The sequence below is a fragment of the Trichechus manatus genome, unplaced genomic scaffold (genome assembly GCF_000243295.1).
Source record: "Trichechus manatus latirostris isolate Lorelei unplaced genomic scaffold, TriManLat1.0 scaffold00008, whole genome shotgun sequence".
NCBI classification, from domain to species: Eukaryota; Metazoa; Chordata; class Mammalia; order Sirenia; family Trichechidae; genus Trichechus; species Trichechus manatus.
Window position 1 is genome coordinate 1,671,822 of NW_004443944.1, and position 13,460 is coordinate 1,685,281.

General features: G+C 63.7%; 1 protein-coding gene across 1 annotated transcript in view; it reads left to right on the plus strand.

The window, feature by feature from the left end:
• The first annotated feature begins 1,689 nt into the window (after window positions 1-1,689).
• The window catches only part of LAMA5 (laminin subunit alpha 5), a 50,323-nt gene continuing 38,552 nt past the window's right edge, over window positions 1,690-13,460 (plus strand). Inside the window, exons 1-6 of the mRNA XM_012558410.1 lie at window positions 1,690-2,033; window positions 2,431-2,718; window positions 3,293-3,630; window positions 3,741-3,880; window positions 4,016-4,168; window positions 12,897-13,021. Of these exons, the coding sequence (XP_012413864.1) occupies window positions 1,690-2,033; window positions 2,431-2,718; window positions 3,293-3,630; window positions 3,741-3,880; window positions 4,016-4,168; window positions 12,897-13,021 (1,388 nt within the window). The remainder of the gene's footprint in view (window positions 2,034-2,430; window positions 2,719-3,292; window positions 3,631-3,740; window positions 3,881-4,015; window positions 4,169-12,896; window positions 13,022-13,460) is intronic.

The following is a 13,460-nucleotide window of genomic DNA, read 5'->3' on the forward strand; positions in this document are numbered from 1 at the left end:
AACTGCGCGCTACTCCGGGAGGACGGAAGGCGACATCCCCGGCGCGGACCGGGCTGGGAACGCCGGGCGAGTTTGGCGGCGGTGACGGGGCGGAAGGGGGGCCTGGCGCCGAGTCCCCAGCGGCCCCAAGTCCCGGGATCGCGGGGAGGGCGGGACTTGGCCTCCGCCGCAGACTGCCTGAGGGGAGAAGGCGGGCGGACTTCGCCTTCCCCCGGGACAGGCTGGAACCTGCTGGCGTCCGGCTGGGGACCGGGATGGAGCGGGTTGGGGGTGGGGGGCGCCGCCTGCTCCTCCCTGTTCTGGGCAGGCAAGGGAGTCTCATAGCTCAAAGCTAAGGGTTGAAGCTGGGCTCCACTGGTGTTCTAGGGACTTGAAGGCACCCCCTCCAGAAGACAGGGTAGCAGGCAGCAGAATTTTTAACTCTGGGTGAGAACACGCTGCTGTCATCAGGGGCCGGTTCTGGGCCCAGGGGTGGTGGGCACTGGGGACCTCCTCTCCTCGGGGGGATAAGAGGTTTCAACCTCTGAAGACCCACCAGGAGCATGGGGGTGGGAACCTGTCATGGGGACTGGGGGGAGCTGGGCTGGACAGGGGCAGACACATGGCCAGGGACTTAGGGCTGGGGCTGGGGTCCGGCAAGGCCAGCCGGGGTCAGCCTGCCTTTGTGTGGGGAATAGAACCTGCTCCAGGTTTGCCCCAGCTCCTCCTTAGGGCTCCTGAGGCTGTAACCCCAGACACCTTGCAACAGGCCAGTTCCCGCCCCTCCCTCAACTTTGGAAGAGTGGGGCCCTAGAGCTGGTAACCTGAGGCCCTCCTCCAGGGGCCTGGGATCCACCTCCCAAGGAAGGAGTAGGGGTGGGGAGAGAGTAGCTGGGGAAATTGGATTAGCTGGGGTGGGGGAAGAGGGCCAGGAGCACCAGAGCTGGGCCCCTGCGCTGTCTGCTTCCCCCATGAGGGGGCCATCCTGGGACAGACCCCGGCTCCCGTGCCTATTGGGTTCTCTCCTCTAATCCACAGCTCAGCCCAGGGGAATGGGGAAACTGAGGCCTGCAAAGGTGCAAACACTGCTGGAGGCCCCACAGCCAGAACAGAGTCTGGCTGGGTGAGTGGTGGACACCTGGACCCCTCCTGGCTGCCCACCTGTGCTACACCTGGTGGATGGTGGAGGGGCCATTGAGGGAAGGAGTTCACCTAGGGGTCTCCAGACCCACCCCCACGGCCCCTCCTTACTGCCCAGCTGGAGCTCCAGGTAGAGGGGGGTCCAGGCCACCTCTGAAGCCCAGACCACCACCTGCTTCCCATCTCTGTGGTGACTCGGGACTGTAGGCCCCGGTGAAGGGACAGCTTGGTGGGTTTGCTCCCGCCAGCGCTGCCACTTTTCTTCCTTGACCCTCAGCCTCCGTGTCTGTATAATGGGCACAGTGAGAGGGCCGCCTCCCTTATAGCAGTGAGGCTGGCCCAAGGAGCCTGGGAAACAGTCAGCCAGTGCCTGGCACAGTGACCACTTGGCCAACGGCAGCTTGCATGGTGACATCTCAGAGCTGGCTCTGAGTAGCTGAACCAGCCCTGCCTTCAATAACTCACCTCTAGCATGTAGCACTTAGCATCTGAGTACCAAGGCTGCTGGGTGTGTTGGAAAGAGCAACGTCACTGAACTTGTCGGGGGGGCCCCTTTCTCTTCCCTGAGGCATGTGGCGAGGCCTGGAACAGTGGGCCCGCTCACCGCCCCGGCTGCCTCACCGCCCTGGCTGGCGTCAGTGCCGGCAGGTTGTGTTTGGAGCAGACAGCCGGCAGGCAGGGCAGGCCCGGGAGGCTGGCAGCTGGCCAGGAAGGCGGCTGCTTTTGGTGTTCCTTGCTGCACCCCCTGAGAGCGCAGTACCAGCATGGGGGGGTGGGTACCGGGACACGAGCTACGCAGGGGCTGGCAGCATGGCCCCCAGGCTCCAGGCCTGCCTGCAGGAGCATCCCGGGAGGCTTGGGGCAGACAGAACCTTGGTCTGGGCAAGCCAGCGTGTGGGAACCCCAGGTGGGCAGTGAGCGGAGGGCTTCCGGGCTGGCCAGGGGCCCAGCAGGGAAGTTGGGGGCTTGGCTACCCATGTGCTGCCTGGTGATTCACGGGAGGGGAAGTCCTTATCGGTCCCTCGGCCATTTTCTAGCTCTGTTCCTGGCAGGACCCTCGACAGCAGAGTGGGTGGGGGAAGCCTGGCCTTCCCAGTGCTGTCCACTGCCAGCAAAGCCAGGCAGAGAGGAATGGTGCAGCTGTGGCTTCCCTGCCTGGAGGTGGCCGGGTGGCCGAGTGGGGACTCGAACCCTCTCCTTGACTCTACGCTCTCAGGAGACTGTGCTTGGGCTTCCAAGGAGGGCAAACTTCGACCCTTGACCCAGCCTTCTTGTGGCATTCCCGCGCCTGTAAGGGTCTTGGCTTGGCAGCTGGCCTTCTCTGAAGGCCTTTGTCACCCGTCAGGAGGCCCTGCCCATGCACACCTCTTCCAGGAAGCCTCCCAGTGTCACCCACCAGGACCTGGAGCTGGAGCCCTGGATGGAGATGGGTGTCCCCCGTGTGGCCTGCAAAGTAGACAATGTCCTCTCTCTGCTCGCCTCCATTTTTGTAGCTGGTTCCTACAGAGCCCCTCCTTGTGGCGTCTCTGGGCCAGTGGGCGTGGAGACACAGCTGAGAACAGGCAGCCGCGGTCCCCCCACCCCACCCCTGCTGCCAGAGTGCCGAGGCCCCTGGGAACTCAATAAACACAAGGATCACTGACAGACAAAAATTTCAGGTCTCGATTCAGGCAGTAGAATAAGTCAGATGGATGATGGATTAGTGGGGAGGTTTCGGGTTCAGCATCGTGGGCGGTCCTCAGAGAAGGTGACATCTGAGACCTGAAGGACAAGGATGAGCTGGCAAAGACAGAAACGGGGCGCCCTGTGTGGCGTCCTGGGAGCCCGCCAGCCCGAGCCCTGGTGCTGGGTCTGGCCTTCCTGGGTGCACAGTGCTGGGGGGCAGGGGCACACCCTACGTATGTGGAGAGCAGGCTCTCGTGGCCTCTGGGCCTTGGGGCGGGGGATCTCCCACGCTCCTACCTCCTCCTTCTAGAACGAGGTCTGGCCCCCCGGGAGCCTGGGCGGGCTGGGGCTGCTGCCTTTCCCAGACAGGCCTCTCGGGCCTCAGCCAATGCCAAGTCTCAGAGCACTGCCTTTGTGTGTGAGGGTGGCAGGTCTGGCTGTCTCCAGGGTGCTGGGCGGGCCTCCCCCCCTGGGGAGCGACCCCCTCACCATGCCCCCCCCCCCACAGGAGCCCGCACGGCGCCCTCTCAGTCCCCCTCCAAGCGGAGGACAGGCCCCGGCAGGTGGCGGCCAGGACAGAAACGGCTGCCAGGCGCAGAGCGTGGTCCTTGTCATTTGTGCGCTCACCCTGGGCAGGTGGCAGCGTCGTCCCCACTCTGCAGATGAGGACACTGAGGTCCTGCGGGTGCCGTGACTTGGCCTCATCCCAGGGCTCGGAAGTGGCAGAGCCGGAAGGCCTGAGGCTGTGCCGCCAGCTGCCCACACGCTTCCACTTGGGCCAGTCCCCAGAAGCCGCCAGAATGGCTAATTTCATCTCTCAGGAGACCCTAGGCTGGGCGGCTCAGGGTGAGACGGTACTGAGGCGGACGAGTGGAGGTGGCCTGGCCCGCATGTGATCCCTAGCCTTGAATGGTGCCCATGGAGGGGAGACCTAGCCCCCCGTCCTCACCCCACAGTCTCAGATGCCCCCTCTCAGAAAGGCCTGCCTCGGGTTTCCTGTACAAAGCAGGTGCCTTTGTGCCCCGAGATTCCCTCCATCATCACGGCACCACCTCACGGGGGCCGCTGCCTGCGTCAGGGTTGCCAGTGGTGCTCAGTGCGTGCTAGCCGGGCGAGTGGTGGACAAGTGGCCTCAGGCTGGGGGGAGGCCATCTCATGTTGGAAAGGTGACTCTGGAGGGGCGAGGATCCCCAGGCGTCTTGGCCGTCCACCTGACCCCCTATTCCCACAGGGCCAGTACTGTGACATCTGCACGGCCGCCAGCAGCAATAAGGCACACCCCGTGAGCAATGCCATCGACGGCACAGAGCGCTGGTGGCAGAGCCCGCCGCTGTCCCGAGGCCTGGAGTACAATGAGGTCAACGTCACCCTGGACCTGGGCCAGGTAGGGTCCCTACTGCCAGCGGAGCTCCCACCCCATCGGCCTGGCCCTGGGGCCCCGAGCACGGCACGGCTGGGAGGCTGGGCGGGGACAGGCCTGCAGGGCAGGTCAGCTTAGCAGAGGTTGGTAAGCAACTCACTGGGTTCTCGCCCAGTCCCTGGGCACAACGAAAGGGGGCTGGGTGAGGGGTTTCACGGAGGGGTGCTGAGGGTGCCCCACAGGCAGGGGGCAGAAATGCTGGTGCCCTTCCAGTGGCCCGGTGTTTACTCTCAGGAATTCCTCGGTGGGAGCTGGCGGGCGAGGGAGGGGCTGCGGAATGCAGGAAGCCAGGGAAGTGGACATTCCTGGGATACCTGCGTAGAGGCTCTGGCCCTCCTAGGTCTTCTAGGCCTCTGTGCAGGTGGGAGGGTGGGGCCAGGCGCTTCCCGGCAATGAGTGAGCCCCCGAGGTGGCAGAGGACCCCCTGACCTCACCCTTGGGCTGGGTCAGACTCAGGCTGGGTCACCCCTGTGTGACTTTGCTGCTTTGGTGTCCCTGCCTGTGCAATGGGCCAGCAGTCCCTTTGCCTCCTGGGCGGGTGCTCACCTGGGGCTGGGGAGGGCACCAGACCCTGAGCACAGAGGCCGAGGCGGCCTAGGTGGGTCTCTGCTCCTTACTGAGCACTGGACCCTAAGCACGGAGGCCGAGGCGCCCTGGGTGGGTCTCTGCTCCTTATTGAGGACCCTGAGCACAGAGGCCGAGGTGGCCTGGGTGGGTCTCTGCTCCTTACTGAGCACTGGACCCGGAGCACAGAGGCCGAGGTGCCCTGGGTGGGTCTCTGCTCCCTACTGAGCACTGGACCCTGAGCACAGAGGCCGAGGTGGCCTGTGTGGGTCTCTGCTCCTTGCTGAGCCTCCGAGTTCTCAAAGTTTAGAGGAGAGATGGTGACTGTCTCCCGTGAGCCTTCTGGCTGTAAGGGTGGGCCTGCAGGGCAGGTGCAGGCAGGCGTCTGGGCTCTTGTAGGCCATGAGGCCACACCTCCTGCCCCCCAGCTCTGAGGCCAGCCAGGTGGGCTGGCGGTGAGGGGCGCAAGCTCAAGTCCCAACCAGTGGCTTGGAATTTTCGGAGGGCAGTAGACTCACTGTGATGCCCCACGGACAGGCCCAGAGTGTCGGGGGCAGGGGCGACCTGCTGGTTTCGCATGTCCACCTGGCCCAGCTCTGCGTGGGGCTGGGCCCCTTTCTCTTTACCTCACTGGGCTGGGCTTGGAGGAACTTCCCCGATTCTGGGCTCCTTGTCCCTGGGGCTCCCGGGGGGCCACCAGAAGGCCTTCTGGGACCCCAGGGCCTGTCACTCAGGCACAGGGGGGGGCTTTGGGGGCCTGTGTGTAGGTGTTCCCCCTCCCCCCGCCTGCCAGTCAGAGGGAACTTGTGCTGAGCTCTGGGTTCTTCCCGCCCCTCCTCCACAGAAAGGCCTGGCTGGACTGGGGGAAGGGAGAGGGCCCAGCTCTGCGCACAATGGCCCATCTCCATGGCAACCCTGGGGTGGCTACAGAGCTGGTGGGCACAGTGCCCAGTGTGCAATGATGAGGCCAAGGAAGGAGGCCTTGAGGATTGAGTCTGCCCCTGTGAGCTGTGCTGGCCCCTCTCTGAGCCTTGGTCTTCACATCTGGAAAATGGACCAGTAACCTCTGGGCCCGGAGCAAATTGTGGGCTGTCCTGCTTTATAGACTATTCCAGGGTCAGGGAGAGGGCTTCACTAGGTGAACATCCTTTCCAAGCCTCAGTTTCTCCAGCTGTAAAATGACACAAAGGGGAAAGGAGCCCTTTCTGGCTCTGCCTAGCACACCCACCACTCCTCCACCTACCCACCCACCCACTCACCCATCTATCCATCCATCCATCCATCATCCATCCATCCATCCATCATCCATCCATCCATCAATTCATCATCCATCCATCCATCTACCCACCCAACTGTCCATGCACCCAACTACCCATCCATCCCTCCACCCATCCTCCTGCCCATCCGTCTACCCATCCACTCAACTGTCCACCCACCCACTCACCCACCCATCCATCTGTTCATCCATCCATCTACCCAGCCAACTATCCATGCACCCAACTACCCATCCATCCATCTACCCCTCTGCCTGCCCATCCATCTACCCACCCACCCAACTGTCCACCCACACACTTACCCAACTATCCACCTACTCACCCACTTATCCAACCATCCACCCACCCATCCATCTGCCCATAATCTGTTCATCCATCTACCCTTCATCTGTCAACTCACCCACCATCCTTCCATCTACCCATCCATCCACCCTTCATCTCTCCACCCACCCATCATCCATCCATCCATCCATTCATCCACCCATTTACCCATCCATCTATCCACCCACCCACTCGTTTACCCATCCACTCGTCTGTCCGTCCGTCAGTCCACCCGTCCATCCACTCTTTCACCTACAGATGAATCTAAGGCTCTTGTCTTGGCTTAGATCAAGAGGCTGCCAGCCTTGCTTGGGATGGAGCAGGGGAGCACAGGACTGGCCTCAAAACATGTGCTTCAGAGTTGGGCGGGGCATGACCTGCCAAAACCAGAAACCAAACCCATTGCTGTCGAGTCAACTCCGACTCATAGCGACCGTACAGGAAAAAGTAGAACTGCCCCATAGGGTTTCCAAGGCTGTAGTCTCTACAAAGGCAGACTGCCACATCTTTCTCCCTTAGAGCAGCTGGTGGGTTTGAACAGCCGACCTTTTGGTTAGCAGCCAAGTGCTTAATCACTGTGCCACCAGGGTTCCTATGGCCTGCCAGGGGGAGGAAATCAATTTCCAGCTCCGTGGGTGAGAGAAATTTCTTTCCTAGGGACATGGTTTCCTGAGCCGTGATGGAATTCCAGAGGAATTTTCCACCTTCACTGCCTTCCTTTTCAGAAAGGCAGCTCACTGCCCCTTCCTCCCTGAGCTGCTGGTCAGTGGTGGGCCCCTTGGGGTGCCTCTGCTTGCTGGGGGCTGAGGAGCCCCACCTAGAATAGAAAGAGGGCAGAAACAAGGGCTTCAAGGGGTGGAGGTTGCGTGGGCTGGGGTGCTCGAGGAAGGCGTTTGGAGAGGTAGGCCTGAGCCCTGCCCAGCCGGCCCTCGTGGTCACCCTGGGGTCTGAGTCCTTATCCCGGTAGTCTTGGGAGTAGCTAGTGCCCACAGTCAGGCAGAGGCTGAGCAGACTCCCTGGTACATATGGGGGCACTGAGGCCTAAGAAGGCGGGGCCAGGCCAGGCTTGCATAGTCAGGGCACAGAGCCCAGGGGCACTGACCCTCTGCCAAGATTCTCCTGCTTTGGGCTGGCCAGGTCCTAAGAGGCATGGTCCTGGGGTGGGGACGGGGCTTTCATCAGGAAACGGCGCTGAGCACGGGGGTCTGGCTCTCCCGAGGCTGGCTGCCAGCAGTCTTTGTTCTGGGCTCTGGAGCGGATGCCCTGGGAAGCAGGGTGGTTGGCACTGGGCACCAGAGGGCTTCCTGCTCCTCGAGATGGAGTGGGATGGGGGCTGTCACTGCTCTGGGCCTCACGCCCTGGTGTGTGGGCTCAGGAGCTGGCAGGGGCTTATCCCTGGGGCCACGGGGGCAGCTGAGCCCGGGGCTTTGAGGGGGGCCTCAGCCAGTGAGCCTGCTCCTTCTCTCCATGGGTCAAGCCTCTTCCATTCTGACCCTTCCCATCTCAGCGTAGAGGTGGGGGGGGGGTGGGCGTTGGGCCCTCTTCCTTCCCGTTTAGCAGGTGGAGAAACTGAGGGTCCGGGAAGGGTGTGTAGAGGGCCCAGGCCTCTGCTCCTGCCTCTGTTGGCTGTGAGGAGACCACAGCGGACCCATGAGCCTCAGCCTCCTTAGCGTAAGGGGTGACCACGCAGTTAGCCTGGGCGAGGTGATGGGCCACTGTAGACACAGGGTGGCCCGCAGGTGCTTCCCAAGGGGTCACACAGGGTTTCTGAGGCCTGGGAAGACGGGGCTGTGGTTCCTGGGTTCCTGTAGTTCCGGGCTGGTCATCGGCCTCGGGGAGGACTCTGCCTCCAGCACACGCTGGTGAATGGTGACTCTGGGGCCATTTCCAAGCCCCAGCAGCGACCCCCCCTGGGGCCTCCTCCCGGGCCAAGGAGTTCTTATCTCTTTGCTGTGGAAACTTCCTGAACTGGACGGGTCCAGTGGGCAGCCTCAGGCCCCCACTCCCAGAGCCTCTCCTAGTCCAGGGGAGGGGCTCTCCCACGCAGCACCCCCCTCCTCCCTTCTACCTGCCCCGGACTCCACCCATGTGCCCCAGATCGCTCCCGGAGGAGTGCTGACCCCTTCCTGGCAGCCAGGGTACCTCCTGCTTTGCTCTCTCCCTGCCCGCACAGACACAGGGCGCTCGGGAGGGGCAGCGCTTCGTCCCAGCCCTGGGAGGCCTGGGCTGGAGGGGACAGCAGGGGGGAGGCCTGTGGGCGGGCTGGTGCCACTTCAGGTGCAGGCTGGGGAGGTTACATATGAAGCCAGAAATGCCAGCTGAGGGGTCTCCTGTCTTTGGGTGACAGTGGGGAGCCATGGTTGAGCACAGATGGTGGATTGCCAGGGGTGGATTGTGGTGGGGGGCTGGGAGGGAGGGAGGCCCCAGCTAGGGCAGAGGCGGTGGAGCGGTGCGGCGGTCACTGGCCTCCCAGGTCCGGGGGTGAGGGAGGGGTGGTGAAGCTTTGGTGAAGTCACTGAGCACTGGGACATCCTCCCCGGACACATGGGGAAACTGAGGCAGGGGCTACAAGGAGGGCAGGCCGTGTGGAGTGACTGGGGTCACCGAGCTGGTGTCTTGGGGTACAGCCGCATCAGCCATGCTGGGCAGATTCGGAGAGACGCCCGCAGACGCCCCAGAACACACAGGCTGTTTGGGCGGTCCTACCCTGCTGGCGGCCCTGTCTTGCCTTTGCTTTGCCCCTTGGTGTCAGTATGCCCCACTGACCTGTCGGAGGCCGAGGCCACTGGCATGGCCTCCCGACCCGGCTGGGCGCTTAGCCACGTGGCCAGCGCCCAGGAGCTTCAGCGGGTCGTCCGAGGGAAGCAGCAGGAAGTGCAGGCAAGGGAGCGTCTGGTTACAGAGCCAGCGCCAGGACAGGTGCAGGGGCTGGGCCGGATGTGGCATTGGGCTGGGCTCCTGTGGGGACAGAGTGGGAGCATGGGGGGCAGTCCGGGGTGCTGAGGCCAGGCCCAAGGCACCCCCTCATAAGAACCAGCAAGACCATCCCTCTACTGGTCCCTCGGCTCAGAGGACGTAGGCAGGCCCCCCTTCCACCCCGGCATGCTTGTCTGTGTGTTCACGTTGTGGGTGCGCACAGATGCCCCCACCACCTCACACCAGTTCCCCAGGCCTTGTGGCCCCCCAAGGCTTCCTGTTTTCTGTCTGTTTTTAAACAAATCATATTGGCCTTTGACAAGTACCCACTTGGTGGAGACTAAACTGTTTGGGTTTTGTTCGGGCCGTGGGGTCCCCTTGAGATAAACTCCACTTCCTGTGGCCCCAGCTGACCATCCGGGCCTGTCCCGGGCCTGGCCGCAGGGAGGAGGGCTGGAAAGTAGGGAGCCCTGGGTTGGGCCTTGAAAGCTACCCATCTGTGGCAGGGCCAGGGCCAGCTGCTGGCACGGTGAGGTCACTGGATTCCCCGGCACATTTGCCTGGCTGGGACCTGTCCTCTCCTCTGGCTGTGAGCTCCTAGACAGCGGTCCGGGCCCATCGGCATCTGCCTGCTCCCTGCAAGTTCCTGTGGGCCAAGCCCCCACCCAGCAGGCTGGGGCTCCCTGGGACCATGTCTGCGTCCATGTTTTGTTTTTCTTCCCGGCAGTGGGCTTGCCCCTGTGCACACGTGGCTTTTTCCACTTCACTGTCTGCCCGGGTGCCAGGTCCATGTGGGGCCTGGTTTGTCCAGGCGGCACGATCCCACCGTGCGGATGGGCCACGCTTATTTACCCAGCCGGGGGCCTGGCCCTGCTCAGCTTTTATCAAGGTTTCCAAATGTGCTCTGTGGAGGCACGGAGTGGATGGGCGGCCTGGGAGGTCTGGGGTGCCCAGTGCTTAGTCTGAGGGGAGTGGTCAGGGAGCTGCCGGACGCCTGGGCCTAGGAGAGGCTTCCTGCCTCCAGCCAGCCACCGCCTAGGACCCTAGCCCGTCCCCAGGAATTGGCTCGGGGCCCTTCTTCCTTTAGGGCCAGGGCTGAGTCACAGACTGCCAGTGATTCACGCCACCCAGCAAGTGGGGGCTGGCTGCAGGGCGCCGAGGACCCCCAACCCTTGGGACAGGCCCGGCCTCAGTCTCCCAGCCCCAGGTCAGCCGGGACAGAGCTGGCGGTGAGCCCCGGTCCCCTCCCTGGGGACGCTGGCCCCCAGGCCTTGCCCTTCCTAAGGTTGTGGGCTCAGCCCCTTGGTGACCCCAGGAGGCTGCTGGGCCACCTTTGCCCCCACCTCCCTGGGGCTACGGAGACCTCTGTGGGGGGTGAAGACCCCACTCTCCTTGCTAGCCCTGGCCTGTGGTCTAGAGCCAGCCCCGCACCCTCTAGCCTATGTCCTGCCCCCATGGCTTTGGAGTCCCCCTCCCGTGGGTGCCTTTTGCAGTGTCCCTGTGGGGTCTTCCCACCCCCAGGGACTGGTGGCTACTCCTTCCCAGGACACCCTGATGGCCCAGAGGCCTCGGCCCTCCACCCTGGCTCCCTGTCTTGCACTGTACTGTCCCTGGTGACTGATGCCCAACAGGGGAGTGACCATCCCAGGGCCATTCAGCCAGGGAAACCTGGACCCGCCCTCTCCTTGCCGGGCCATGGTCCCCAGGGCAGAGCCCTTGCCGGTCAGGCGGGTGGGGGGTTGGGGGACGCGGCGGCCAGAAGCCAGGCCGGTTGCCGTCCTGGAAACGTGCCCACCCCAAAATAGCCGATTTTTTAAAAATAACCCAGCTGGCTTTTGTTTGGCTTTTGCTTTAAAAGACATTTTTTTCCTTCTGCACAGAGCTACGCAGCAGCGGGAAAGGTCAGCTCTGTGTGGGCGGGCGGCCGAACGGACAGGAGGGGGGAGGCCGAGGCCAGCCAGGCCGGGGTCCACGCCACCTCTGGGCCATGCTGAGGGCAGCTGGCTGGCCCTGGGGGCCGGGACACAGACCTGGGGCTCCCTCGCAGGTGAGGAGAGCCGACACAGGCCTCCCTCCCTCCAGCCGCCTGGGCCTCGTCTGACCGACAGACGCTAGGCGGACGGGCAGAAGGCAGAGCTGTGGTGCACCCCAGCCAGCCGGCGTGGGCAGTTTCCATTCTGCCCTTGGCCTGCCTGATCCGAGTCTTCCAGTCAATATTTGTGCAAGTGCTCTCAGCTGGGAAAAATGCAAACGGGACCGGGAAGGCGCAGCCAGGCGAGGACACGGCGGGCCGCACTCGGGGAAAGGCGGGGGTGGGTCCCCGGGGCCTTCCTCGTGCAGACCCCATCCGCCTAATGCGCAGACATCAAGCTCCCTGGGAATCCACGTGGTCAGGGCTGGGACCACAGGCTGAGGCTAGGGGCCAGGTAGCGTAGGGTCCCGTGCCTGCCCCCAGAGGCCGACGCCCTCCCCGGCCTGCAGGCCGGCACTCCCTGCTTCCACCTCTGGGAGGGGGGAGGCCTCTCAGAGCCCGGCACAGTGTGAACAGACAGGGCCCCCACCCTCTGGGCTCTGACACAGGCTGTCCCTGCACACGCAGGCTGACCCAGGAGGGCACGACTCGGAACGCGGTGGCTTGGGGTCCTGGGCCTCACCTGCCTGGAGTTGGAGCGGCTGCACCTCCTGGGGCTGGAGCTGCAAGGGGTCTGGGGACCCTCTCTGGTGGCCACCACAGGGGCTGCGGCTGCGGGAGTGTGGGGGGTGATTGGGGGACCCGCTCTGCCCTGTGGTGCCTTAGGTTTGGGCTGGGCCTGGTCGAGCACGGCCTGGTGGTCAGGGCAGTGCCTGCTGCAGAGAGAAATCTTCCCGGGCAAGGGTGGAGGGTTCCCGGAGGGGACTTGCTGAGGCTGGGCCAGATCGGGGCCCCCAAGGCTGTGGAGGGTTCTAGGCCCTTTGGGTGTCAGCTCTCCCCTCCCCTAGGCGCTTGCCCCCCCAAGCCTATCAGTGGTGCCCACCCCTTGTATCCATGGAGCCCAGACACCAGCTGCGTGTGGAGCACCCCCACACTGGCCCTCTCCTTTGTTGGCCCCGTCGCTCCGACTACAGCCTCTGACTCCGCTCGGCTCTGTGGGCCTGTTCCCCGTCTGTCTTCTTGGCTCGGGGCCCCTTCATGCCACCCTGTCCTGTGGCCCCTGTGGCTGTGGCTGTCAGTGGGAGAAGGGGTGGGTCGGCTCTAGAACCACTGGGGGTGAGGTTCACAGTCAGATGTACCAGGAGGGGGCATGCTCGTTTGGGGCCTGGGGACACTGTCTGGCCATCTGTCCTGGCCGGCCACCACAGCATTGGGGAAAGCCGGACTCAATCCCATTTACATGCCCAGCCCCTTGCTGTGACTCAGTGGGCCAGTGGGTGCCCCCTGAGCCCAGCTGCCCACTCACCTGGGGCCATCTGTGCCTCCCGGGCAAACCCACAGAGCCCATGTGGGGACAGGGTACCATCTGGGAGCCCCACGTCACTTCCGATTCTGCTGTGGCCAACTGGCCTTCCCAGGCTGGGTGGCATCCAGGGGTGTGGAGGGCCTTCCTTACACCTGCCGCCCACACCGTCCACCCTCACAGGTCTTCCACGTGGCCTATGTGCTCATCAAGTTCGCCAACTCCCCTCGGCCGGACCTCTGGGTGCTGGAGCGGTCCACAGACTTCGGCCATACCTACCAGCCGTGGCAGTACTTTGCCTGTGAGTCTCCGGGGGCCCTGGGGAGGGCTGCACTGCTGGGCTTTCTCCAGGTCTGCATTGGCTGGGCTGTGGGGTGTAAGCAACAGAAGCTCAAAGCCCCCACAGGCAGCTGGGAATTTACTCACTCAGCCCCTGACATCGGCAGGCAGGAATCTCTCCTGGCTCCCTGGGGACTGGTTTCGTGTCCAGGTAGCACCTCCCTGCCAGGGGAGGGGTGATGTCCTGGTGCCAACTACGTGGCTGGCCCAGGTCACATGCCCGCCTCGACTGGTCTTGGTTGGCAAGGATGGGGATGCTCTGATTGGGTGGGCCTTGGCTAGGTGTACCCCCCAAAACTCCATGGCCTGGGGGAAGTCGGGAACTGTCCCCCTAGAAGGGGGACAAGGATGGCCAGGGTCCAGGGTCCATGGCCTCTTCTGGCAGCCCCACCCCTCACCTTACACCCC